Source organism: Oncorhynchus nerka, linkage group LG22 (assembly GCF_034236695.1).
Source record: "Oncorhynchus nerka isolate Pitt River linkage group LG22, Oner_Uvic_2.0, whole genome shotgun sequence".
In the NCBI taxonomy this organism is placed as follows: Eukaryota; Metazoa; Chordata; class Actinopteri; order Salmoniformes; family Salmonidae; genus Oncorhynchus; species Oncorhynchus nerka.
In genome coordinates, this window is record NC_088417.1 from 85,749,559 (window position 1) to 85,775,605 (window position 26,047).

General features: G+C 43.2%; 3 protein-coding genes across 11 annotated transcripts; 1 reads left to right on the top strand and 2 right to left on the bottom strand.

The window, feature by feature from the left end:
• The first annotated feature begins 836 nt into the window (after positions 1–836).
• On the top strand, positions 837–16,739 carry LOC115105904 (RILP-like protein 1). 5 transcript variants are annotated; one of them, XM_029628389.2, is made up of 11 exons: positions 837–1,437; positions 5,689–5,836; positions 8,372–8,490; positions 8,902–9,000; positions 9,107–9,253; positions 10,533–10,694; positions 13,164–13,214; positions 13,303–13,457; positions 13,630–13,737; positions 14,074–14,161; positions 14,897–14,985. In XM_029628389.2, exons 1-11 carry the CDS (start codon positions 1,150–1,152, stop codon positions 14,900–14,902), a joined length of 1,371 nt encoding a protein of 456 aa, XP_029484249.1. In that variant the 5' UTR covers positions 837–1,149; the 3' UTR covers positions 14,903–14,985. The 5 variants fall into 5 exon arrangements, with proteins under 5 accessions (XP_029484249.1, XP_029484248.1, XP_029484250.1 ...); XM_029628388.2 differs by lacking the exon at positions 14,074–14,161 and having other exon boundaries at positions 14,897–16,739; XM_029628390.2 differs by lacking the exons at positions 13,164–13,214; positions 14,074–14,161 and having other exon boundaries at positions 14,897–16,739.
• A 32-nt stretch (positions 16,740–16,771) lies between these two features.
• On the bottom strand, positions 16,772–18,885 carry snrnp35 (small nuclear ribonucleoprotein 35 (U11/U12)). Its single transcript, XM_029628413.2, has 2 exons — positions 17,925–18,885; positions 16,772–17,831 (listed from the first exon to the last, which is right to left on the bottom strand). Exon 2 carries the CDS (start codon positions 17,798–17,800, stop codon positions 17,000–17,002), a length of 801 nt encoding a protein of 266 aa, XP_029484273.1. The 5' UTR covers positions 17,801–17,831; positions 17,925–18,885; the 3' UTR covers positions 16,772–16,999.
• A 244-nt stretch (positions 18,886–19,129) lies between these two features.
• kmt5aa (lysine methyltransferase 5Aa) lies at positions 19,130–25,730 on the bottom strand. 5 transcript variants are annotated; one of them, XM_029628404.2, is made up of 7 exons: positions 25,478–25,730; positions 23,788–23,938; positions 22,974–23,253; positions 21,627–21,714; positions 20,625–20,684; positions 20,227–20,417; positions 19,130–20,046 (listed from the first exon to the last, which is right to left on the bottom strand). In XM_029628404.2, exons 1-7 carry the CDS (start codon positions 25,484–25,486, stop codon positions 19,836–19,838), a joined length of 990 nt encoding a protein of 329 aa, XP_029484264.1. In that variant the 5' UTR covers positions 25,487–25,730; the 3' UTR covers positions 19,130–19,835. The 5 variants fall into 5 exon arrangements, with proteins under 5 accessions (XP_029484264.1, XP_029484263.1, XP_029484262.1 ...); XM_029628403.2 differs by having other exon boundaries at positions 22,974–23,256; XM_029628402.2 differs by having other exon boundaries at positions 23,782–23,938.
• Positions 25,731–26,047: the final 317 nt, after the last annotated feature.

Genomic DNA, 26,047 nt, shown 5'->3' on the forward strand with positions numbered 1-26,047 from the left:
GAGTGGAGCAGTGATCTAAGGTACTGCATCTCAGTGCTAGAGACGTCACTACAGACCCTGGTTTGATTCCAGGCTGTATCACAACATGCTGTGATTGGGAGTCCCATAGGGCAGCGCACAATTGGCCCAGCGTTGTCCAGGTTTGGCTGGGGTAGGCCACCATTGTAAATAAGAATTTGTTCTTAAGTGACTTGCCTAGTTAAATAAAATGTAAATCAATTCCTCCTCCTTCTCCCACAAAACTCACTCAATGAAAGAAAAGAAGCGTGGTTAGCCAAATTTTCAGAATAGTTTTATCTGTGAATGTGTTAGGCCTTAAAGTCTACTACTTGAAGTATGTGTTTACATATTGGACCAATGTATGTATTTTTATTGATGACTATTTTAAGTTTATTATATTGGACATTTTTCATTTGACAGTATACTGTAGTGCAGGGTGGATTTCTATAGTCAATGTTATCCTTTCTATAATAAACACAATCCAGTCATTACACTGATCTGATTTCTAATATTGTGGGATTAATTATGATGCCTATGTCTAATCCTTCTCCCCTCATTAATTATCATCATAGGATGGCAGGTAGCCTAGTGGCTAAGACTGTTGTGCCAGTAAACAAAAGGCTGACGGTTCAAATCCCTTAGCCGACTAAGGGAAAAATATGGCTATATGCCCTGTATTCTGTCACAACTGATTTTTTTGTTGTTGCCACTAGTGGGAGATAATACACCACTCAGACTGAGATGTCATGTTCTATTCTTTTTTCCAAATTCAACCTAGCAGCGACCTCATGCGACGGATATTCCTGACATGCGCATTACAAACTGCAATCTGACCACAGAATCGGAAAAGAACGACAGCAAAGGCAAGACCACAATGGGACAGCGCCGGGTGATTTCATCAAATTTATCAAAAATCCCTTACAAGACTTCCGACAGGAGTAGAAAAACGCAATCGATACGCATGTAAGGACTTGAAGTGGATCAGATACACACAGAACGAGCCGAACGACGAAAAGTCAATAGTTTTTTCTAAGGGAGGAAGTTTATTGTGGCGAAGGAAATATAATAGACCGGGTAGGCAGGGTGGGTCTGCGGAAAGCAGCCAGAGCGGGGTACAGTCAGAATACAAACTCACCCACCCAGCCAGACATGGAGGAGTTCGGGTCAGCGTTGGAAAAGAATGTGACCGATTTAACGGTTATGGACGTGTATGACATAGCCGCGGTAGTGGGCCAAGAGTTTGAGAGGATCATTGATCAGTACGGCTGCGAGGCTCTGTCCAGGCTCATGCCCAAAGTAGTGCGGGTGCTGGAAATCGTGGAGGTGATGGTCAGTAGGAACAGCATCAGCCCGGAGACAGATGAGCTGAGGCTGGAGCTGGATAAACTACGGCTGGAGAGGATGGACCGGCTGGAGAAAGAGAAGAAACACAAGAAGGTCACAATTATCTTATACAGGATGAGATAAATCATAGGCCTGAGATTAATAATAGGGGTAGTTGTTACCAAACGTAGCCTAATTTAAAACAGCAGGCCTAATAATAGGCATAATAGCCTAATCATTTAAGGTGAATATATGACAATACTGGTAACAAAAAATAGAAATGAAAGAAAGAAAACAAATAGAAAGAACAGAAAGAGAAGGCAACTAATTTGCCATCATGAGAATAATGCAATTACATTGTTATAACAATAACTTTGAAAAGTGTACTAGGCATTTTGAATAGTTGGCCGATAGTATATATTAATATAATTGAAAATCTAACCACTGATATACCCCCTCTAAAATATGAATCTGACATTAATGACAATTTGATTGACTGTGGATAGGCTACATTGTTACATTTCACTTCTTGTATTGCTATGTGTGGGCTGTTATGTCACAGAAATTAATTAGGATATGTTGGATATAGAAACATTATAGGATTATTGAGTTGGGGCAATAGCCAAGGTAGTCTATTAGGAAAAAAATATGTTGCTGAATATATAGGGTCACAGCACAACTCTTCACTTTTTTAAATTTGATTTATTTCACCTTTATTTAACCAGGTAGGCCAGTTGAGAACAAGTTTTCATTTACAACTGCAACCTGGCCAAGATAAAGCAAAGCAGTGCGACAAAAACAACAACACAGAGTTACACATGGGATAAACAAACGTACAGTCAATAACACAATAGAAAAATCTGTATACAGTGTGTGCAGATGAAGTAAGGAGGTAAGGCAATAAATGGGTCATAATGGCAAAGTAATTACAATTTAGCAATTGACACTGGAGTGATAGATGTGCAGGTGTTGGCTTTGGGGAGCGCGTGCTACGGGTGGGTGCTGCTATGGTGACCAGTGAGCTGAGATAAGGAAAAGCTTTACCTATTTGGTGACAAATATGTAGCAAGGACCAGCCGACGAGAGCGTACAGGTCGCAGTGGTGGGTAGTATTTGGGGCTTTGGCGACAAAACGGATGGCACTGTGATAGACTGCATCCAATTTGCTAGTAGGTCTATAACATGTCACATTTACATAAAACCTATATCTCTATCCCTAGTTATGTTCCTCTGCCCTGGGCCCAAGCCCGTAGGGGGCCCAGGGGCAGAATTAATATTACATATGTATAAAAAATACATTACTGGAACCACAGGAGCTGGGTCTCAAATTTTCAAAATAAACCAGAGAGCTTAACTTAGCCACAGAGGATCAATAGCTTCTCTATAAAAAAATAGCTGTGGATTAAAGTTTTATCACAAGCGCATACAGGTAACTGGAAAAATAAAGGAAACACCAACAGAACAGACGGCCTAGGAACGGTGGGTTAACTGCCTTGTTCAGGAGCAGATCAACAGATTTTTACCTTGTCAGCTTGGGGATTCAATCTTGCAACCTTACAGTTAACTAGTCCAACGCTATAACCACCTGCCCCATTGCACTCCACAAGGAGCCTGCCTGTTACGCGAATGCAGTAAGAAGCCAAGGTAAATTACTAGCTTGCATTAAATGTATCTTATAAAAAACAATCAATCAAGGGGCGGCAGGGTAGCCTAGTGGTTAGAGCATTGGACTAATAACCTAAAGGTTGCAAGTTCAAATCCCCGAGCTGACAAGGTACAAAATCTGTCGTTCTGCCCCTGAACAGGCAGTTAACCCACTGTTCCTAGGCTGTCGTTAAAAATAAGAATTTAATCTTAACTGACTTGCCTAATAAAATAAAGGTTAAAAAAATAAATAATAATTCATAATCACTAGTTAACTACACATGGTTGATGATATTACTAGTTTATCTAGCGTGTCCTGCGTTGCATATAATCGGTGCGCATTTGTGAAAAAGGACTGTCGTTACTCCAACGTGTGCCTAACCATAAACATCAATTCCTTTCTTAAAAACAATACACAAGTATATATTTTTAAACCTGCATATTTAGTTAATTATTGCCTGCTAACATGAATTTCTTTTAACTAGGTAAATTGTGTCGCTTCTCTTGCAACAGAGTCAGGGTATATGCAGCAGTTTGGGCCACCTGGCTCGTTGCGAACTGTGTGAAGACTATTTCTTCCTAACAAAGACAGCCAACTTCGCCACACGGGGGATGATTTAACAAAAGCGCATTTACGAAAAAAGCACAATCGTTTCACGACTGTACCTAACCATAAACATCAATGCCTTTCTTAAAATCAATACACAGAAGTATATATTTTTAAACCTGCATATTTAGCTAAAAGAAAACCAGGTTAGCAGGCAATATTAACCAGGTGAAATTGTGTCACTTCTCTTGCGTTCATTGCACGCAGAGTCAGGGTATATGCAACAGTTTGCTCCCTCTGCTGTTTCCTGAAGTTCATGATCATCTCCTTTGTTTTTTTGACATTGAGTGAGAGGTTATTTTCCTGACACCACACTCCGAGGGCCCTCACCTCCTCCCTGTAGGCCGTCTGGTCGTTGTTGGTAACCAAGCCTACCACTGTAGTGTCGTCTGCAAACTTGATGATTGAGTTAGAGGCATGCATGGCCACGCAGTCATGGGTGAACAGGGAGTACAGGAGAGGGCTGAGAACGCACCCTTGTGGGGCCCCAGTGTTGAGGATCAGCGGGGTGGAGATGTTGTTTCCTACCTTCACCACCTGGGGGGCGGCCCGTCAGAAATTCCAAGACACAGTTGCACAGGGCGGGGTTGAGACCCAGGGTCTTGAGCTTAATGACGAGTTTGGAGGGTACTATGGTATTAAATTCTGAACTGTAGTCAATGAACAGCATTCTTACATAGGTATTCCTCTTGTCCAGATGGGATAGGCCAGTGTGCAGTGTGATGACAATTGCATCGTCAGTGGACCTATTGGGGCGGTAAGCAAATTGGAGTGGGTATAGGGTATCAGGTATGGTAGAGACGATATGCTCCTTGACTCTCAAAGCACTTCGTGATGACAGAAGTGAGTGCAACGGGACGATAGTCATTTAGTTCAGTTACCTTAGCTTTCTTGGGAACAGGAACAATGGTGGCTATCTTGAAGCATGTGGGGACAACAGACTGGGATAGGGATGGATTGAATATGTCCGTGAACACACCAGCCAGCTGGTCTGCGCATGCTCTGAGGCAGCCCTGCGAGGGTTAACACGGCAGCCTTGCGAGGGTTAACACATTTAAATGTTTTGCTCACGTTGGCCACGGAGAAGGAGAGCCCACAGGCTTTGGTAGCGGGCCGTGTCAGTGGCGCTGTATTGTCCTCAAAGCAAGCAAAGAAGTTGTTTAATTTGTCTGGGAGCAAGACGTTGATGTCCGCAACGGGGCTGGTTTTCTTTTTGTAATCCGTGATTGACTGTAGACCCTGCCACATACGTCTTGTGTTTGAGCCGTTGAATTGCGACTCTACTTTGTCTCTATACTGATGCTTTGCATGTTTGATTGCCTTGCCTTTCGCACTTTCATTTTTGCGCGAATGCTGCCATCAATCCACGGTTTATGGTTAGGAAATGTTTTAATAGTCACAGAGCGTACGACATCTCTGATGCACTTGCTAATAAGTTAGCGTATACATCAATGTTGTTGTCTGAGGCTATCTGGAACATATCTCAGTCCATGTGATCGAAGCAATCCTGAAGAGTGGAATCCAATTGGTCAGACCAGTGTGGGACAGAACGGAGCACGGGCGTTTCCTGTTTTAGTTTCTGTCTATAGGCTGGGAGCAACAAAATGGAGTCATGGTCAGATTTGCCGAAAGCAGGGCGGGGGAGGGCTTTGTATGCATCGCGGAAGTTAGAGTAGCAATGATCCAGAATGCTAGCAGCCCGTGTCGCGCATTCAATATGCTGATAGAATTTAGGAAGTCTAGTTCTCAGGTTAGCTTTGTTAAAATCCCCGGTTATAATAAATGCAGCCTCAGGACGTATGTAAAGGCTGTATGTAAAGGCAGGATGTATGTAAAGGCAGCCTCAGGATGTATGGTATCCAGTTTACATAGAGTCAAGTGACGTTCTTTCAGGGCAGACGAGGTATCTCTGTGTGTGTGTGTATATGTTAACTCTATGTGTGTGTGTGTGTGTGTGTGTGTGTGTGTGTGTGTGTGTGTGTGTGTGTGTGTGTGTGTGTGTGTGTGTGTGTGTGTGTGTGTGTGTGTGTGTGTGTGTGTGTGTGTGTGTGTGTGTGTGTGTGTGTGTGTGTGTGTGTGTGTGTGTGTGTGTGTGTGTGTGTGTGTGTGTGTAGGAGTTGGAGCTGGTAGAAGATGTATGGCGAGGGGAGGCCCAGGACCTGTTGTCTCAGATCACTCAACTTCAGGAAGAGAACAAGACTCTTCTCACTAACATGTCCATCAAAGATCCCATGAGTGAAGAGGACCTACAGAGGCATGAAGGTACTCAACTCTAAACCCCTCACTCTACACCCTGGACTCTTAACCCACACATGCATTATTACTTTAAATGTTTATCTGGTACTGTCTCAAAACTTCATGAGAAGTCACATCAACTCCATTTAAGTTATGATAACAAATTAACTTCTTTAAAATTGTTTTTAAAATATGTGTTTTTGCATGTACATTGAGTGATTGATTAATCGTATACTAAACTAATCCAATCATTTAGATTTTTTGCACCCGTTACTGAAAATGTTGTTCCAGTTTATATGGCTTAGGTTGCCTGCTCACACTGCTCCTATACATGTCAGTCATTATGAATGCAGGTTTCGGGTGAATAAACATTGAAACTGTTGGATATCCTAACTTCAGCTGGACATCAATAGGAATTACACATAACTTTGAAAGCCAATATAATGTGACTTGCACCTGGGGTTGCTTAATTCTGGTAAATTTTCCAAGTGTTCCAGAAATCGAGGTTGGATTATTCCTGGAAATCCTTTGTGGGATTTTTTTATTTTTAATATGGGAATTTCAATAAAGTTACAGGAATTTTGTAGGCCTGATGTGGCCTGTAAACCATGAGTTTCAGGCCACTGTAGTAGGGTAATGTAACGGTTGTTGTCGGTGGAAGAAGGAGAGGACCAAAGCACAGCGTGGTTAGTGTTCATCTTGATTTAATAATAATCAAAACACTGAACACTTCAAATTACAAAACGAAACAATTCTATCTGGTGCAGACACACAAAGACTGAAAACAACCACCCACAAACCCCAACAGAAAACAGGCTACCTAAATATGGTTCCCAATCAGAGACAATGACTAACACCTGCCTCTGATTGAGAACCATATCAGGCCAAACAAGAAACCCCACATAGAAACAGAAAACATAGACTGCCCACCCAACTCACGCCCTGACCACACTAAAACAAAGAAAATACAAAAGAACTATGGTCAGAACGTGTCAGGTAAAGCTTGGCCTCAAAGTAAGACTTTATGAGATATGAATGTATTGTTATGAGTTTAATTATAATGATAACATTCACCTAGGAACTCACTTTGACTGAGAATGAACGAATTGAACAACCATGGCTCTGTCACTAACAAATACAGTCATGGGTGGTAACTACAATTCAGTTGAAAAGGCAAGACACACTGGGAAATTATATTGGGAAACATTACTCAAACATTTTAAGCTGATACAACTTAAATCTGGACCCCCTACAGGGTCACAGTGACTCTATCAGTTTGAGTACAAAATCATATATTAAAAGATACAGTATATTAAATGCAACAGGTTTCCTCAAAAGTTTTTAGTAATGGGGCACATTGCGTTTACAGTGCACACACAATAACGATATTGAAAGAATGTGGGTTACACATACATACTATACAAACACCCTCAGAAAAGCCTCAATTTGTCAGGGCATGGACTCTACAAGGGGTTGAAAGCATTCCACGGGATGCTGGCCCATGCTGACTCCAAAACATCCCACAGTTGTCCTTTGGGTGGTGTACCATTCTTGATACACACGGGAAACTGGTGAGTGGGGAAAACCCAGCAGCGTTGCAGTTCTTGACACACTCAAACAGGTGCACCTGACACCTACTACCATACCCTGTTCAAAGGCACTTAAATGTTTTGTCTTGTCCATTCACCATCTGAATGACACACATACACAATCAATGTCTCAATTGTCTCAAGGCTTAAAAATCCTTCTTTAACCTGTCTCCTCCCCTTCATCTACACTGATTGAAGTGAGTGGGATCGTAGCTTTCACCTGGATTCACCTGCTCAGTCTGTCATGGAAGTAGTAGGTGTTCCTAATGTTTTGTACACTCAATGTACACCGTCGCTCCCTCGCTCTCTGTCTCTCTCTCTCACACACACACACACACACACACACACACACACACACACACACACAAGGAGGCCTTCTCTGTGTTTGAGGCTGAGCCAGTCTCATCACTGCATGAGTGGCTCTGTTGTGATGTCACAGAGGGGATACAGTCCCCCTGACGCACACACACATACACATACAAGAAGACGGGCACAGAGACAGACCACCCTCAGTGTTCCGTACACCTGCTAGACACACACACACTACATAATCATGCTTCACGCACACGTAAGTCTCCACAAAGTCCCCCCAGTCCCCTCTCCACCTGCTCAGTGAGTCCTGACTGAAGTTTAAAAGTCTTGCTTCCTCCATCGTTTATATTCAGGGCTGTGTCAGCCATGGGTACGCAGTGTCTGTGTCAGAGAAATCAGGTGTGTGTACTGTTTTCTATTTTAAACCTAGTCGGGCTCACAGACAGGAACTCCGCTGCTGTGCTCATATTCACTTGATGTATTCTCCCATGCAGTTCAACATGTGTACACATAACACACACAGGGTATTCATGTTGTTCTAACTTGGCTCCTTTCTCCTGTGTCTTGGCTGCCAGGCCTTTATATTGTTCCTCTATTACTTACCCCTCTCTGCTCTGCATCTCAGGTTGTCAGATCTGATGTTGATTTGTTGCGTTGCCAGGTATGTCGGAGCGGGAGCGTCAGGTGATGAAGAAGCTGAAGGAGGTAGTGGACAAGCAGAGAGACGAGATCCGAGCCAAAGACCGCGAGCTCACGCTCAAGAATGAGGACGTTGAGGCAGTAAGGGCGGCAGGATGGGTGCTTGCTTGGGGTAGAAGTTGTCCCTCCCTATACATAAACCTAAGATCAGCTAACCCGTCCCCAATTCTACCCTTAGCCATTAGGAGGGAGAACACAAAGCTGACCTTAAGTCAGTGGTCAGGGGTCAGGGACTCCTTGTAGGGTGTGGGGAATCTGTTTATTTATTCAAGTGTATTGATTTGATGGATCAATTAACTCTCTTTTATCTCTCTTTCTCTGTTTCCCTCTTTATTACATCCTCCTGTACTTGTTCTCTCTCTGTGACCCGCTCTCTGTCCCCTAACTCTCTCTCACACTTCTTCTCATTTCTCCCCCCGCTATCTCTATCTCCAACCCATCCATCCATATCCCTGCATCTCCCTTCCCCTCCATCCCTTCACCTCTTTCTAGCTCCAGCAGCAGCAGTCTCGTCTGATGAAGATCAACCATGACCTGCGCCATAAGATCTCTGTGGTGGAAGCTCAAGGGAAAGCCCTCATCGAGCAGAAGGTTCCAAGCCCTTAGGATGTGTAATACATATTGTTTTACCAACTGTATTTGCAAAACAAAAGAGTTCAGAATTATTTTAAAAATGTATTATATTTGTATGTTTAAGGTGGAACTGGAGGCGGGAGCTCAGGCACGGGTACAGGAAATGGGAGCACTCCGGCAGGAAGTTACACGTTTAAGGGAGCGACTGCAAGGAGACATGCCCCCTCAGGGTCCAGAGGTGCCTCCTCCCCAGCTCCCATCCCCTGCACAGGTAATAACAACACCTGCTCAGGTCGCACAAACCCAGCCAGGCACAGCTACACAGGAAACACTCACCTGCACATGTAACTATACAGTTTATACAGGCAGACATGCTCCCAGCAGACCCAGGTGCTACATTATAACCCTGGCAGCCTCTGGCAGAGTCACACGCAGTGTGCTGGTATTCTCTTTTCTTTCCACATCTATGAGAGTATCTTTGCAGCCTGAGTTAATTTATAGCAGTCTGACTCACAGCCTGTAAAGCCTGGCTGTAGCTAGTGAGTCAGGGAGCATGGAGTCTCTGCCTCATCGGAAAACATGACCTAGCTCTCATATGAGGGGTTGGAGGTGGAGGGAGGGGGCCAGGACAGAAATAGCCTTCCTCCCTTCTACCCCTCCACAGTCAGCCAACCAGCCAGCCAGCCAGCCAGCCAACCAACCAGCCAACCAGAGGGATATAAAAAGAGACAGAATGGCAGCCAGAAAATTCAGGACAGCTAAAAGTGACCTGACAATGACCTGTATAGTCACCAAATGGGTTCACTGGTAGCCAAATTAAACACTGATTTTTCACATACTTCATACAGCAAGTGTAACACGTACACTGAGTGGACAAAACATTATGAACACCTGCCCTTTCCATGACAGACTGACCAGGTGAATCCAGGTGAAAGCTGTGATCCCTCACGGATGTCATTTATTAAATCGCATTCAATCAGTGTAGATGAAGGGGAGGAGGCAGGTTAAAGAAGGACTGTTAAGCCTTGAGACAATTGAGACATGGATTGTGTTTGTGTGTCACTCAGAGGGTGAATGGACAAGACAAAAGATTGAAGTGCCTTTGAATATAGTATGGTAGTAGGTGTCAGGTGCACCGGTTTGTGTACCTCAAGAACTGCAACACTGCTTGGTTTTTCACACTCAATAGTTTTCCATGTGTATCAAGGATGGTCCACCACCCAGAACATCCAGTCAACTTGACACAACTGTGGGAAGCATTGGAGTCAACATGGTCCATCATCCCTGTGGAAAGCTTTCGACACCTTGTAGAGTCCATGCTCTGACAAAGTGAGGCTGTTCTGAGGTGCTGTGCAACTCAATATTTAGGAAGGTGTTCTTAATGTGTTGTACACTCAGTTGTACACTCATCACCCACAATACTCTGCAGTACGATTTATGTTTTCACTTTCCTTTTACAATGTCTATAAGAATTTTCTAGAGAGATTTGATCTCAGTGAGACTAACCTGGATAAAAAAAGGTACAATAACTCCCCTCCCCCTCCCCCCAGCCTGGTATTCCCTCCTCAGAGGCGGGGATTCAGGGTGTGGGCTGGCCAGAACCAGACAGACACTACCCCCCAGAGCTGCGGTTGGGGCGTTACGATCCTGCCCCGCGTCTCCCGTCCCTGGATGCTGATGAGGATGTAGAGGAAGAGGCAGTGTTGCTATGGGTAACACCGTAGTGCTAGCAAGCTAGCCGCCCCCAGAATGGTGTGTTTGTCGTGACCTCTAACCTTTGCACCGCAACCGTCCCCCTAAACAGTGTTCTATAGATGCTGGTTTAGCTAGAGAACAGAGTGCTGCCTGGGTGACCGGTCAAGGACTGTGTTTTTGATCCAGCAAACCTTGGTAGTTCAGCATGTGAGTCAGTGGACCCTTTTCCCTAACTAAACTTTACCACATAAGTGTGTGTTTGAGAGTAAGATGAAGAGTGAGGGATTGTGTATGGACAGTATGTGTTGGAGTGTGCATATGCATACGTTACAGTCAGTGTGTGTGTCGGGGAAGGATATATACAGTATATATATACAGTACCAGTCAAAAGTTTGGACACACCTACTCATTCACAGGTTTTCCTTTATTTTTACTATTTTCTACATTGTAGAATAATAGTGAAGACATCAAAACTATGAAATAACACATATGGAATCATGTAGTAACTAAAAAGGTGTTAAACAAGTCTAAATATATTTTATATTTGAGATTCTTCAAAAGTAGCCACCCTTTGCCTTGATGACAGCTTTGCAAACTCTTGGCATTCTCTCAACCAGCTTCATGAGGTAGTCACCTGGAATGCTTTTCCAACAGTCTTGAAGGAATTCCCACATATGCTGAGCACTTTTTGGCTGCTTTTAATTCACTCTGCTGTCCAACTCATCCCAAACCACCTCAATTGGTTTGAGGTTGGGTGATTGTGGAGGCCAGATCATCTGATGCAACATTTCATCACTCGCCTTCTTGGTCAAATAGCACTTACACAGCCTGGAGGTGTGTTGGGTCATCGTCCTGTTGAAAAACAAATGATAGTCCCACTAAGAGCAAACCAGATGGAATGGTGTATCGCTGCAAAATGCTCTGGTAGCCATGCTGGTTAAGTGTACCTTGAATTCTAAATAAAGTGTGTCACCAGCAAAGCCCCCCCACACCATCACACCTCATCCATGCTTCATGGTGGGAACCACACATGCGGAGATCAGCCGTTCACATACTCTGCGTCTCACAAAGACAGCGGTTGGAACCAAAAATCTCAAATTTGGACTCAACAGCCTAAAGGACAGATTTCCACCAGTCTAATGTCCATTGCTCGTGTTTCTTGGCCCAAGCAAGTCTCTTATTTTTATTGGTGTCCTTTAGTAGTGGGTTCTTTGTATCAATTTGACCATGAAGACCTGATTCACGCCGTCTCCTCTGAATAGTTGAGGATGAGATGTGTCTGTTACTTGAACTCTGTGAAGCAATTCTTTGGGCTGCAATCTGAGGTGCAGTTAACTCTAATTAATGAACGTATCCTCTGCAGCAGAGGTAACCATAACTTCCTTTCCTGTGGCGGTCCTCATATTTCATCATAGCGCTTGATGGTTTTTGCGACTGCACTTGAAGAAACTTTCAAAGTTCTTGAAATATTCCGGATTGATTAACCTTCATGTGTTTAAAGTAATGAAGGGGTGTCGTTTCTCTTTGCTTATTTGAGTTGTTCTTGTCATAATATGGACTTGGCATTTTACCAAATAGGGCTATCTTCTGTATACCAATTCCACAAATTAACTTTTAACAAGGCACACCTGTTAATTGACATGCATTCTAGGTGACTACCTCATGAAGCTGGTTGAGCAAAGCTGTCATCAAGGCAAAGGGGGGCTACTTTAAAGAATCTCAAATATATTTTGTTTGTTTAATACTTTTTTGGTTACTACATGATTCCATGTGTTATTTCATAGTTTTGATGTCTTCACTATTATTCTACAATATAGAAATATGCAGTGATGAATATAGAAAATAGTAAAAATAAAGAAAAACCATTGAATGAGCAGGTGTGTCCAAACTTTTGCCAGCTACTGTACATGAACAGTGTGTATGTGGGAGTGTGTGTGTGCTCCTGCCTGCAGTTCTACTACCCCAGTTTGAACACCCTAAATGTTGATTTAGATGGCACAGAGCATGTGTGAATTAAGTGTCCCTCTACCAACTATGTCAGTGTGTGTGTGTGTGTGTGTGTGTGTGTGTGTGTGTGTGTGTGTGAGATAACTGGGTCAGACTGTACCACTGCAGCTGTCGCATCTAAACATAGACTGCACTGACACCCCATGGACTAGTTCAGTCCCTTCCCTTTCATCTGCAATGGCAAAGTATGTAGTTGGCACCAACAGAACTTAGAGCATTAGAACGTTAGTTTAGCCAGTCATGATAATAGCATGACTGGTTGTTCATGCCTCTTTTTTTTCACGCTTCATTTGCTACACAGTGACTTGCTAAAAGACTGTTTGCTGCATGACTGACCTCTGTTGGTTGCAAGCAATGAGTTAGTCTGAAGCTCAGTATCTGAGGTAAGGAAGGAAGGCAGGAAGGAGAGAAGGGTGCATTACCTTAGTATTGTAACAGGGCCCAGGGTCTGACCTACAGTTCTCTTCCTGTGCCACCAGGAGGCGATGTGTGATCAGGACACACCTGCTCTGTTTCAACATTTTACCAAGGTATCCCTCCTTTCTTCTATTCCTTCCTTTCCTGCCCTCCTCTCTTCCTTTCATCATCCCATGGTGTAATGTGGCTGTCCCCCACTAGGAGGCACTATGTGATGAGGAGGTGGACAGCCTGGACCAGAAGGATCCCAACAGGCCCCGGTTCACACTACAGGAGCTGAGAGACGTTCTGCATGAGAGGAACGAGCTCAAGTCCAAAGTGTTCGTGCTGCTGGAGGAGGTCGCCTACTACAAAAGGCAGCCATCATTATTTTTACCATACAAACAGAACATGTTTAGAAAAACATAAACAATCAGATGAGATTATCGCAGTTTGTCAGGTTTAATTTAAGAAGTTAAAAGTGAACAATATTGACAATGCTGATGATGATGATGGTAGTGGAGTGATGACTGTTCTTCCTCTCTCCAGTGAAGAGGTGGAGGATGAGACCGGGCCTCCCACTCCTTCCCCATCCCCCGAACAGCTGAGGGCACGGCCCCGACACAACGCACAGCCTGAGTCAGGAATCAAACGCCTGTATGTACCAATCACACAGATACACTGGATACCTTTAACATATCGCATTTATGATGCGTACGTGCATTTATCTCCTGGTCAACTAAATCAGCATGTGTGGTTTAAAGTAACCACCTTCTGGCAACAACACCAGTAACATGGCTACATCTCACAGCAGAAGAATATAAATGAAATGGGCTGTGGTTGATGTGGTCCCTCTCCCTCTGTCTCTCTCTCTCTGCTTGCCTCTTTGTGAATGTCTGTGTGTGTATGTGCTTGTGCGGGTATACGAGTGTGTGTATTTATACCTGTGTATGTGTGTGTGTGTATGTGTGTGTGTGTACCTCTGTGTGACAGGATCTTCACAGCCATAATGCCGATGGTGGCGGCTGGGTTGATTCCAGATGACCCCACTTTACAGCCAATCAGACGTCTCATATCCCTTGTACGACCCCTGTCATTGGTTGGCCTCTGTGTCACTCACTGTCTTAGCTAACACCCCCCATCCAATGCTTTTATTCGTGTGGCCAGGAGTTTTTTCTTACCTTGTGATCTAACCAGTAAAAACTCTGGGCCCTTTTTATCGGACCTGCATGGACCCTCCCACCCCATGTAGGTGTTTCTATTCTGATTGGCTGATTGTGGGGATATCTAAATCACTGTCCAGTGTGAAGATGGTAGATCATTAGAATCAGCCAATCAGAATAGGATGTTTATTCACTCCCGTTTCCAATTCACTAACAGATTTGTATAAAATGTTTGCTTTTGCTCTGCTCCTATTGCTTTGTGCTCTAACCCAGATGCACTTTCAGTCTCCACTCATAACTCACTAGGTAGAAATCACAAGAGGTTGGTGGCACCTTGGGGAGGACGGGCTCGTGGTAATGGCTGAAGCAGAATAGGTGGAATGGCAGCAAATACATCAAACACATGAGCCATTCCATTAGTTCCTTTCCTGCCATTATTATGAGCCGTCCTCCCCTCAGCAGCCTCCACTGGTAGAAATGCATCTCACTTCTATGTATTTTAACAGTTATAACCAGGACTCTAAATAATATGTCTGGAGAACATAAAGGAACAATGACGCTGAGTAGTGAAGTCCACTTTTTTGTCTCTCTTTTTCTCTGTCCTTCTCGACTCTTCCCTCCTCTGTTCTTCCTTGCTTCCTCTTCTCTCCCAGGTTTAGCTTCTTCTCTCGTGACAAGAGGCGGAACTCCCAGCGGAATGCACAGTTTGATGACAGCTTCAGCTCGTGGGCGGGGAATGATGAGGTGTACACGGAACAGGCCCAGGAAGCTTTGCAGCACATGTAGTGATTGGACAGCGTTTGATGATGTCACTCAGAACTCTTTCCCTGTAACGTTGCAATGCACTTAAAGGCATCGTAAAGGTTAGCTTATTGCACAGTACACACACCTACAGCACAGCCATCCACCTACTGAAATACATACTGACACTGAAATACCATTCAGCTCTAAGTAACAGAGTCATTCACCCAGCATCTAGAGTAGTGAAACCTAACCACCCTGGCTTTGGCAGTAAAATCCTTGCCTTGCCTTGGGACTGTGCTTAGTGTGCCTGCTGCAGCACAATGGGATTGTGTGACATTTTTGCTTCTAAGTGACAGGAATCACAGAGGGTTGAGGGTGAAGAGGAGCCTTTCTTTATCCCAAAGTGAAACCCACCAGAATTGATGGATGCTCAGAGCGGTTCCCTTTGTGTTAGAACAGGCAGGGATACACTAGGCGTGTGAGAGATACACAGAGTCAGGCTTGGAAGGATTGTGGAACGAGGTGACAGGAGAGCGAGATAGAGGAACCACACGAGACACCCCAGATAGAGAATCATGGGACACAGAAGAAGAAAGAGGAGGGTTCAATCCAGTAAAGAAACCTTGAAGACAAGTGGGCATGTTTTTTAAATGATTCAAATAATGGTGGCAGTGCTGACCCAGATGTAGTAGGCTCTAAACCATCTTTATACTCCCTTGGCCCTGAGCTAGACCCGTCATGTCCTTAGAGGCAGCTAGAGGGCACTATGGCTAGGCCCACCTCACCAGCTAAAAAGTGTGTGAACAGATGTGGTGTTTTTTTTTTACAGATCGACCTTGCACATAAATGAATACGTTACTGGGTGTTGAGATGGGATTGCCCAATTTAAAGAAAATGTTATGGGTTTATATTTTTCCAGTGGTGAATGAAGCACAGAAGGTTGTAGTTTTACAATGTCTTATGGAAAGACAGTATTTTTGTTTTGAAATTATTTAACTAGATGCTGCTGCTTTTTTGTTTTCAGGACTAGCCAAGTGGTGTACATATGAAGCAAGAGAGACAAAAATATGCAAGTTTGGCTAACTGTATTTGATATACACATGTACATTGTGAATGGGCGCCATGTTGGAACCAAATGTGACAACACAAACTAAAAACACCATTGAGAATGCAAATTTGAATGTCGTTGTGGAATATTTAGTTTAAACATGGATGACAGTTTGCCAAACCCTGTGCTGTGGCTGCAAGATGGTTTGTGAGAAGTAAAATGGTTAGTGTGGATGAGGGAGGTTCTTGATAATGATTAGTCCTGACTTCAGCAGTCAGGCAGACATAACGCCTCAGCCTCACTATGCTAAGAGATCATTAATACTATTACTATGACTGGACAACTTTTCAATCATTTATTTTATGATGCAAGACACTTAATCAAGGCGCAAAACTAGGGCAACACTTATTTGTGACAAAAGGGATTGATAGTCGAGAAAGGTTATATCTTGTTTGGTGGCAACATCTACACCAAAATGTACACAAAGGGGAAATAAATACAGAATCTATCCAAACAAGGGAAGATGAGGGAAGATGTCAATATATGCAAGACATCCTTCTTTTGCAACAAACTTTATGGACCCGCTTCACACCAAGTAGATTTCTATTGGAAGGATTTTAAATATGATAAATGTCTCAGTTTTCATACAGCTTGTTGCCTTTTTTTCAGATATGCAAACTCAATAAATATGGTGATCCCCAGAATGTTTCATGTATTATGTCAACTTTCTTCAAAATCAGACTGTAAAACAAACTTTATTCACTGCATAAAGAACAACAGGTAGATAATAACACCCTGCTGAGCCAGGCCAGCAGAAGGTTACAGATGACATCACCTGTCCGCACCATCCAGGTGAGAAAAAAAAGACCAATGTAGTCCACACGTTTTTGTATTACTTGCTCCACCTCACTCTCCACCCATGCATCCTTTCAGATGTCAGAGAAGTCAGAGGAACCACTGAGTTTCATCTCCTGTCTCTGTGTCTGTACTTATCATCCCTGTGTCTTCTGTCATCCTTCTCTCTCCTGTCATCCCGCTCTCTCGTCGACTCCCGCTCATAACTCCTATCCCTCCTCTCTCGGTGGTACTCCCTTTCTACACCCCTCTCTCTCCCTCTGTCTCGGTCATCTCTCCTCCCCCTACTCCCCCAATCAGTCTCTCTCTCACGGCTCAGGGACCCATCTCTGTAGCGCTCCTCCCTCTCACCTCCTCTCTCACACTCTCTGCTACCACCACCCCATTCCTGGTTCATGGTGACAGGAAGGTTGATGGGTTTGCGGAAGGGTCTGTCCTTCCCACCAAACCGCAGCTGACCAGACTCCTTCTTGCCCCCCTGCCCTCCGCCCAGCCGACGGGGTACCCATCCCTTCAGGGTCCTCTCCTGCTCGAAGTCCACAAACAACTCACTTTGGTCCACCACTAGTTTGTTGGCGTCTCGCCTCGCCCTGACCACGGACCTCTCCTCTTTGTATTCAACGAAGGCATAGCCTTTAGAGAACCCAGTCACTATGTCCCTCACCAGGCGCAGCCGGCGGATATCCCCGTAATTGGAAAACACTTCATTCAGCTTCTCCTCCGTTGTTTGAGGGTTCAAGCGGGCCACGAATAGAGTGAGGAGCGGGTCCCCCACCACGGCTTTGTTGGGTTTGTAGCGGGCGACCATGGCTCTCCAGACGGCCCGGTCATGGGGCTCCACGTCTGTGCCATCGATGCTGCCCGCCTTGAGAGGGTCGTAGACTTTTGCCACTGGACTCCAGTCGTTCATAACTCTCTTTCTCTGACACTAAACAATGTGGCTGAAAAAAACAAATAGTTTAAAAAACTGTACATAAAATGTACATTTGTTTGCGACATAGCTACTGATAATTTTTGGGTGAGTCATTACTTACAAGACGTCGCTGCAAGTTGGACACCAGTCGGAATCTAAAGAATTGTGCATCACTCAAAACAGTCCGTGTAGGAAATGTTTTAATTCAGTACGTTCCGGTAAGAAATGTGTCTCAGTAAGGCCTGCTTTCTTCTTCTTCGATATCATGGCGGTCCGCAAACAAACGTTTAAAGTACATGCTGCCACCTACTCTGCTGAAATGTACGATCAGTCATGATCTGCCCAATTCTGTACTTCCATGAAAAATACAAGTAAAAACAAAATAAATCGCTACTAACTTCTACCACAACCTCAAAATTCTCTGACATTGAAACTAAGGAATCCTATCTATACTTTTCCCGGCAAAACTTTCTCAAACCTCAGCATCACTGATAAGCTTTTACTTATTTGACCCGCTTTCCTACTGATCAACCTTTTGGCCTTAGTCACTCTGCCTCCCTTATAATTTTCTTTAATATCATTTGTGGACATAGATATTGGGACCACCGTGACGACTCACCTCAACCTAGCATAAGATCCAGGTACATTGTTTTTAATCTTCCCATTAAGCTTTTCCATTTGCAGAAGATTCCCTTGCTGAGCCTGGCACTAACTAAATATTAGCAACCTACCATTTCTAATGAACTGGGCTCTCTTTCTATACGGCATTAGTTAGACGGATAGGTTGTAAATGAGTCCATGTGATCTCATCAAACCATTCACTCGGACACATTATTACTCTTTTGTCCTACCTTGACCTTTTTGCTTTCTACACTACTCTCCACTGCTTTCAGTATGATCCCTCTTCTTCCTTTCTTTCCACTAGACCATTCAGACCCTTGACCCTCATCCTCCCGCTCCATATCATCAGCACGGTCATCCATATTGATCGCACTCCAGCACAGCTGTTGCTTCTCCAACCTTTTCTCTATTTCTTCCATTTCGTCCACAATTCTCGCCATTTCCCTTCCCGACCATCGCAGAACTTCTCTTGGTGACACCTATGAACAAGCCCACCCCGTAATAAAGCCAGTCCTTCTATAGACGTTGTTTTTAAATAGAAACAGGTGTTACTGTGCCTTTAAACAGTGTATTTATAAACCTTTTATATCAATGTGTTTCAGGGAAGGACAACCTCATGCAATCATCACATCAAATAACAGAGGTGATCTGTCTGATGCTCTCAGGACAGTAGTAATACAAGTAATAAAATAGAGAAAAAATATATACTTTGCATAAAACATGTTTATTCAACAATGCCTCCACCCGAGCATACATATTCATTTAAATACTTCCTTGTGGAGCATTTGTTTGTGGACATTTTTACAGTTTTGTGTTAAGATAGGTATAGATTTGTTCAAGTTCATAAAACAACTCTACTTAACATGGCATACCATTTACATTTCAATGGTTGGAATCATATTCCAGTTTTTGGAAACTTTTCAAGAGGGCTCATAAGTTTGCATCTCATATTTCTGCATCAATCAGATAGGGCTCTGGCACCATAAATATAATTATTGCTGAGCAACTAACTACTATACAACCGATTATGAAAAACTTTGTATAAAAATGCATTACACTAAACTACAACCTGCATGCCGTGGAAGCACTGGTCTACCAGTAATACAAAATATACAAAAAGAAATGTGCTGGAAAAAACTAGCATGTTTCATATAGACGGATAAATATATTAAAAAGTATTGATGTCAGCAAATATTTAGAAGGTGTATCTGGATCTAAATGTGTTTAAGTCACTGTAACCTAACCCATCCTCGAAACTGCCTCCTCCTAGGTTGTGCGCACACACACGCCCATTCCCCTCTCTGAAAAAAATGTGCTAACACATTCTGTTTGCTAAGGCAATTTTTACATTAAAAAAACAATCTATTAAGAAACCATGGTGTTGTTAGCATTCTTCTTCGAGCTGTCTCCATCAATGTTTAAGCCAGGGGTGGGATGCGATGGAAGATTTGCTGCGGTCGCCATAGTCGTAGAGCAGCTCCTCGCCCTCATCGACGTCTCGCGATGCCACCAGGATGAGGTGAGGTATCCCGTTGATATCATGGAGTTTGGTTTGACAGTTGCCGTTCTTACTGTGGTTGATCAGACGACCCATGCGACCCGTTTCTTTCGTGGCGTCCACACTAGAGGAAGAAGCAATTGAAAGAATGCTGGTATTAAGTTAATCTAACACGTTGGTTATGGTTGAAAAGATATTGTATCATGAAACTAAAACAAAGACTGCATTAGTGCTGCAAACATTGAGAACACTGAAATTGCTTTGCGGCTATGCCAGAGATAAAAGAGGAAGTGTTTTGACCTACCAGTAGGTTTTGCAGATATACTGAAAGTAGTACATGTAGCAGCCGGTGGTAGGGTTGAGAGCGTATTCGGCCTCCTTTGTTTTGGCATCAGTGATCTGCAGCAGGTCTCCATGGTACTCCACTACATACTGGCCCTTCTGGAAACACTGGGTGGCAAACACTCCTCGACCCTTCCCATCAATATGCTGCACCTGAACCAGATATATTTCACTCAGATATTGGAATATAATATAGTCCAAAAGTCAAGCTAAAAAAAATGACAAGCTAAAAAAAGGTAACAAAGTATTTCTAAATAATCAGGGGAGGGGGGGACATTGCATGTGAGATGCATTTCATGTCTGCAAATAATCATGCCAGTCTGATAGTGAAGTTTCAAAAGCTATGATCAATGAGTGTACCTCCATTCCTTCCTCGACCCCATTTATGATCAGATCATCGATGTGTTTCTTTTGTTCACACTATGAGAAGACAAGCACAGAGGACATGTAATGACCACTATGTCATAAGACTAATTGAAGAACACAAGTCCTTATAGTTGCTAATGCCATTATAGTCAATTTCATCTTATACATTTTATGAACCTTTTCCATTTAGGAAGAACAAAGTTACACTGCAAACATAAAAAGGTCAGCTTTGTTTGATATTTTGTTTGGTCAAAATATACCAAATCCTTGTTGATAAATAAACAAACAAAAAGCCCTCAAACCAGTGTTTCCTCTGAAAATCAGCTGGCGTGTGGCCTGAACACATTCTTTCAACCCGGGGGTTGGGTTGCGGTTCAGAACAATTACATTGTGGGTCGAAAACATTTGAACACTTTAAAAACCAGGGAGCTTGTCGTGTTGCAAATTCCATTCTGTGAGCGGCGAGGCAGACATACAGTGCATTCGAAAAGTATTCAGACCCCTTCCCCTTTTCCACATTTTATTACGTTTCAGCCTAATTCTAAAATGGCTAAATGACTGCAGCAGAAACACTGCATCAAACAACTTAATGGCATGCAGGTGATGTGCGCAAATACAGACACGCTAAATTGTCATTGCGATCCTGGCTGATATGTTGATTTTTGTTTGATTGATCAAACATTTTATAAACCTGCGTAAATAAATTACATTAACAGAAATTATTAAATTAATTTCCATTACTTTCCCAAAACTTTTCAGATGTTATCATTTTCCAGGGTTGGAAAATGCCATTTTAAAATTCCATGACTTTTCCTGACCTTATGAATCCTGAGCGACTGATAAAACAGAATGACGGGTGTTCAAACAACTAGGTTCTCATTCCACACTAGCTTTGTTTATCTTTCAATACGCTGTACAGGACACTGCTTAATAACAACAGCATGATATTGGTCAATATTTGAGTGGTACAAGGTAATACATGCCCTTTACTCTCACCTTCAGCTCTGATCTGCTTTTCCTGGAGCTTCTCCTTATAGGATAGTAGTCTGTTACTTTGCGGTTTTGGGAATTTCCGCTCTCTGCCCTGGAAAGGAAACGTATGCACTGGCATTAACAATCAATACCATTTTTAAATCTACGGGTACATATGAGCCATGACCACATTCTTGTGAAAGTGAACAAACAAACACAATGTGTCCAACAGAAACACAATGTGTCCAACAGAAACACAATGTGTCCAACAGAAGCACAATGTGTCCAACAGAAGCACAATGTGTCCAACAGAAACACAATGTGTCCAACAGAAACACAATGTGTCCAACAGAAACACAATGTGTCCAACAGAAACACAATGTGTCCAACAGAAACACAATGTGTCCAACAGAAACACAATGTGTCCAACAGAAACACAATGTGTCCAACAGAAACACAATGTGTCCAACAGAAACACAATGTGTCCAACAGAAACACAATGTGTCCAACAGAAACACAATGTGTCCAACAGAAGCACAATGTGTCCAACAGAAGCACAATGTGTCCAACAGAAGCACAATGTGTCCAACAGAAGCACAATGTGTCCAACAGAAGCACAATGTGTCCAACAGAAGCACAATGTGTCCAACAGAAACACAATGTGTCCAACAGAAACACAATGTGTCCAACAGAAACACAATGTGTCCAACAGAAGCACAATGTGTCCAACAGAAGCACAATGTGTCCAACAGAAAGCACAATGTGTCCAACAGAAACACAATGTGTCCAACAGAAGCACAATGTGTCCAACAGAAACACAATGTGTCCAACAGAAACACAATGTGTCCAACAGAAACACAATGTGTCCAACAGAAACACAATGTGTCCAACAGAAACACAATGTGTCCAACAGAAGCACAATGTGTCCAACAGAAACACAATGTGTCCAACAGAAACACAATGTGTCCAACAGAAGCACAATGTGTCCAACAGAAGCACAATGTGTCCAACAGAAGCACAATGTGTCCAACAGAAACATATATGGGTGCTAGCCTGTTTCTACTTCAGCAAATCTGTAACTTTCTTGCCAAACAGGTTTTGACAAATTGATTCTGTTTGGCAAGTCAACAATGTAGGCGTTGTTGGAAGCAGAAAAACACAAGTACCCAAGCTTCCACTACCTCAATTTCAGTTTAGTGTACTCCAGATAGGTACACATGAGAGAAGTGCCAACTATGTGCAGTTCACCAGTCTCAATCCAAATACACCCTTTTACTTAATGATCTACATGCTCCAGATTAGTGCATGCATTTATGACATCCCAAGGTATGAAAACACCAGTTTTTTTGATGATATCCAGTGGTAGCTTACATTCTAAGTGTTGACTTCTTTCCTTTGGCCTTGCGTCGGATGTCCCTCCTTTGGTTGGCGAGGTGAACGGCGGTGCTGTTGGCGAGGAGGGTGTGGGTGATGTTACTGGGGGCAGGAGGGGAGGAGTGCTCGGATGGGGCGTGGAGGCAGGAGACTGGGGAGAAGTGGAGAAGCTGCTGGGGGGCCTGGTGCTCTTCTGTCCTGCAGGGCCGCTGGCTGTGGCTCTCCTCACGATCCGCCAGCTTCAGGACGAATGCCGCCTCAGAGTTCAGTTTCCTGGCTACTGGGTGGGGAAAGCAGAGAGGAAAGTCTGCTTAAGAACACCAATGTAAAATGGGAAATGAGGAGAGGAAACCCCTTTAAACTGTTGAGATGCTGCTCAGACCAAATCCCCCAGCTCCTTCTTACTTGTGATGAGAAGATTTGACTTATAAAGGAGGGCTGAAGTGATGGATCCTGATGAAGCCAACCTCTTAACAAACCTTTTAAGTTTACCTACTCGGCATTCACAATGCAAATAAAAGTCTCTACACTGAATTTACACATCTAGGCCTTTTCAATTATACACAATACATTGATCAAACACTTGCAACTTGAGTGGATTAAGCTAATTGATCAAGAATTTACATTGATCTAGGCCTTTTCAATTCTATACAATACATTGATCAAACACTTGCAACTTGAGTGGATTAATCAACAAGATAACACACTCAACAAGATAACTGATCAAGCAGAACTGCATAATGGAAAGAGTAGGACGTGAATGCACTGCAGTAGTTAAATAATCAGGCTACTACACACTACATACCGTCACCTTGTCTCTGTGCATCATTCTGTATAGAGCAGCGTCCTGTGTACTTTCCCTCCTGTATGAGTTTGATGGTCATCTCATCAAGGGCAGGTGATTTGGACTTGCTGTGGTTCTGGTTTCGGAGAGTGATGGAGTGGCTGTTTAGTAACATGTCCTGTCAAAGAAAGAGGTGGACGTCATCAATTATTTGTTGTTTTGTGTATGTGTGTGCGACTGTCAAATCAAAGTTTATTGGTTGTGTACACAAATTTGCAGATGTTATCACAGGTGCAGTACAATGCTTGTGTTTCTATATCCAACTGTGCAGTAATATCTAGCAATACACACATAATACAAAAATAAATTAAGAAATATCAGAACGGGGCCTCCCGAGTGGTGGAGCAGACTGAAGGCACTGCATCGCGGCATCACTACAGCCTGGGGCCTGGGGTTTGATCCCAGGCTGTGTTATAACCGGCCGTGACCGGGAGTCCCATAGAGCGGCGCACAATTGGGCCAGTGCTGTCCGGATTAGGGGAGGGTTTCTTCCGACACAATTGGTGCGGTTGGCTTCCTGGTTAAGCGAGTGGGGGTTAAGAAGCACGGTTTGGCAGGTCATGTTTCAGAGGACACATGACTTGACCTTAACCTCTCCCGAGCCTGTTGGGGAGTTGCAGCGATGAGACAAGATTGTAATATCACGAAATTGGGGAGAAAAAGGGGGTAAATTTACAAAGCAATTTATAAAAATAATATCAAAATGAACAATAACATTAAGAACACCTGCTCTTTCCATGACAGACTGACCAGGTGAAAGCTATGATCCCTTATTGACGTCACCTGCTAAATCCACTTCAATCAGTGTACATGAAGGAGAGGAGACAGGTTAAAGAAGGATTTAAGCCTTTGGACATGGGATTGTGTATGTGTGCCATTGAGTGTGAATGGGCAAGACAAAATATTTCATTGCGTTTTTGAACAGGGTATGATAGTAGGTGCCAGGCGCACCTGTTTGAGTGTGTCAAGAACTGCAAACGCTGCTGGGTTTTTCACACTCAACCATTTACTGTGTGTATCAAGACTGGTCCACCACCCAACTTGACACAACTGTTGGAAGTATTGGAGTCAACATGGGCCAGCATCCGTGAGGAATGCTTCGACACCTTGTAGAGTCCATACCCAACAAATTGAGGCTGTTCTGAGGGCGAAAGGGGTGCTACTCAATATTAGGAAGGTGTTCCTAATTATTTGTACACAATGGTGTGTGTGTGTATATATACAGTATATTAATAGAAAGTGTGTACAGCTGTGGTTATATAGGATGAGCCTTGACTAGAATACATTATATAGATAGAGTGGGTAAAAGTATGTAAACATGTTGTAAAGTGACCAATCAGTTGTAAAGTGACAAATCAGACAAGCTGATTTTTCAGTCTCTCGGTCACAGTTTTGATGCACCTTTACGGGCTCCATAGTTGTTAGCTGAATCCCTTCATTTATCATGTTAAATTGTGACACGGCTGTTTTCGAGAACATGCCAAACGTGACTGGATAATTCAGCTACAAATGCCTATTGCCCACTGAAAGCGACTAACTTTTAATTTCGACCATTCGTTAATTCAACCGATAAGAGTAGCTAGCTAGTGCCGGGTTAGAGAGGATAACATATACAGCTAGATTAGCTGGCTAACCATGCTAGCTACAGCCAACGTACCCCGTTCATTTCTGTCTTATTTTGTTTTTTGTCTTTTTATGCGAAAGGCTTTCGGTCCACTCTTCTGTTGCAGTAAAAAAAATATCCAACAGCCCCTGCGTCACACAACAGTCATCTCTCCTCTGCCTTTGTACACTCTCCTCCGTCTCCACAAAGGATACTTTTTTGTATGTTTTGCTTTGAAATTATTCAGCCCATATAATTTCCACGGTTCCTTCCCTCCGCCATCTTTTATTGTAACTCATTCTCTCGAGGGTCCATGTGAACATTTGTGACTGTATTTATAACGTAAGGTCAGCAGGAGGCGCTGTCTGACAGTGTTTCGGGGATTTGGCTTCCGAGAGCTTTCACACAAAGCATTTGATTTTATTAATCAACATGAATCATTATCATAAATCATCATTAAACAAATCTAAAGAGCGTTAAACCAAGGCCTTATGCATTTTAAAGGGTTAATAAATTATGTTATGATAAACTGTAAGGTCTCCTCATCAGGAGACCTATGTGTGTGTGTGTTAAAACCTGTTTTGAGTGTTGTGACCTTCAGACACTATCAGAAGGCGTCGACAT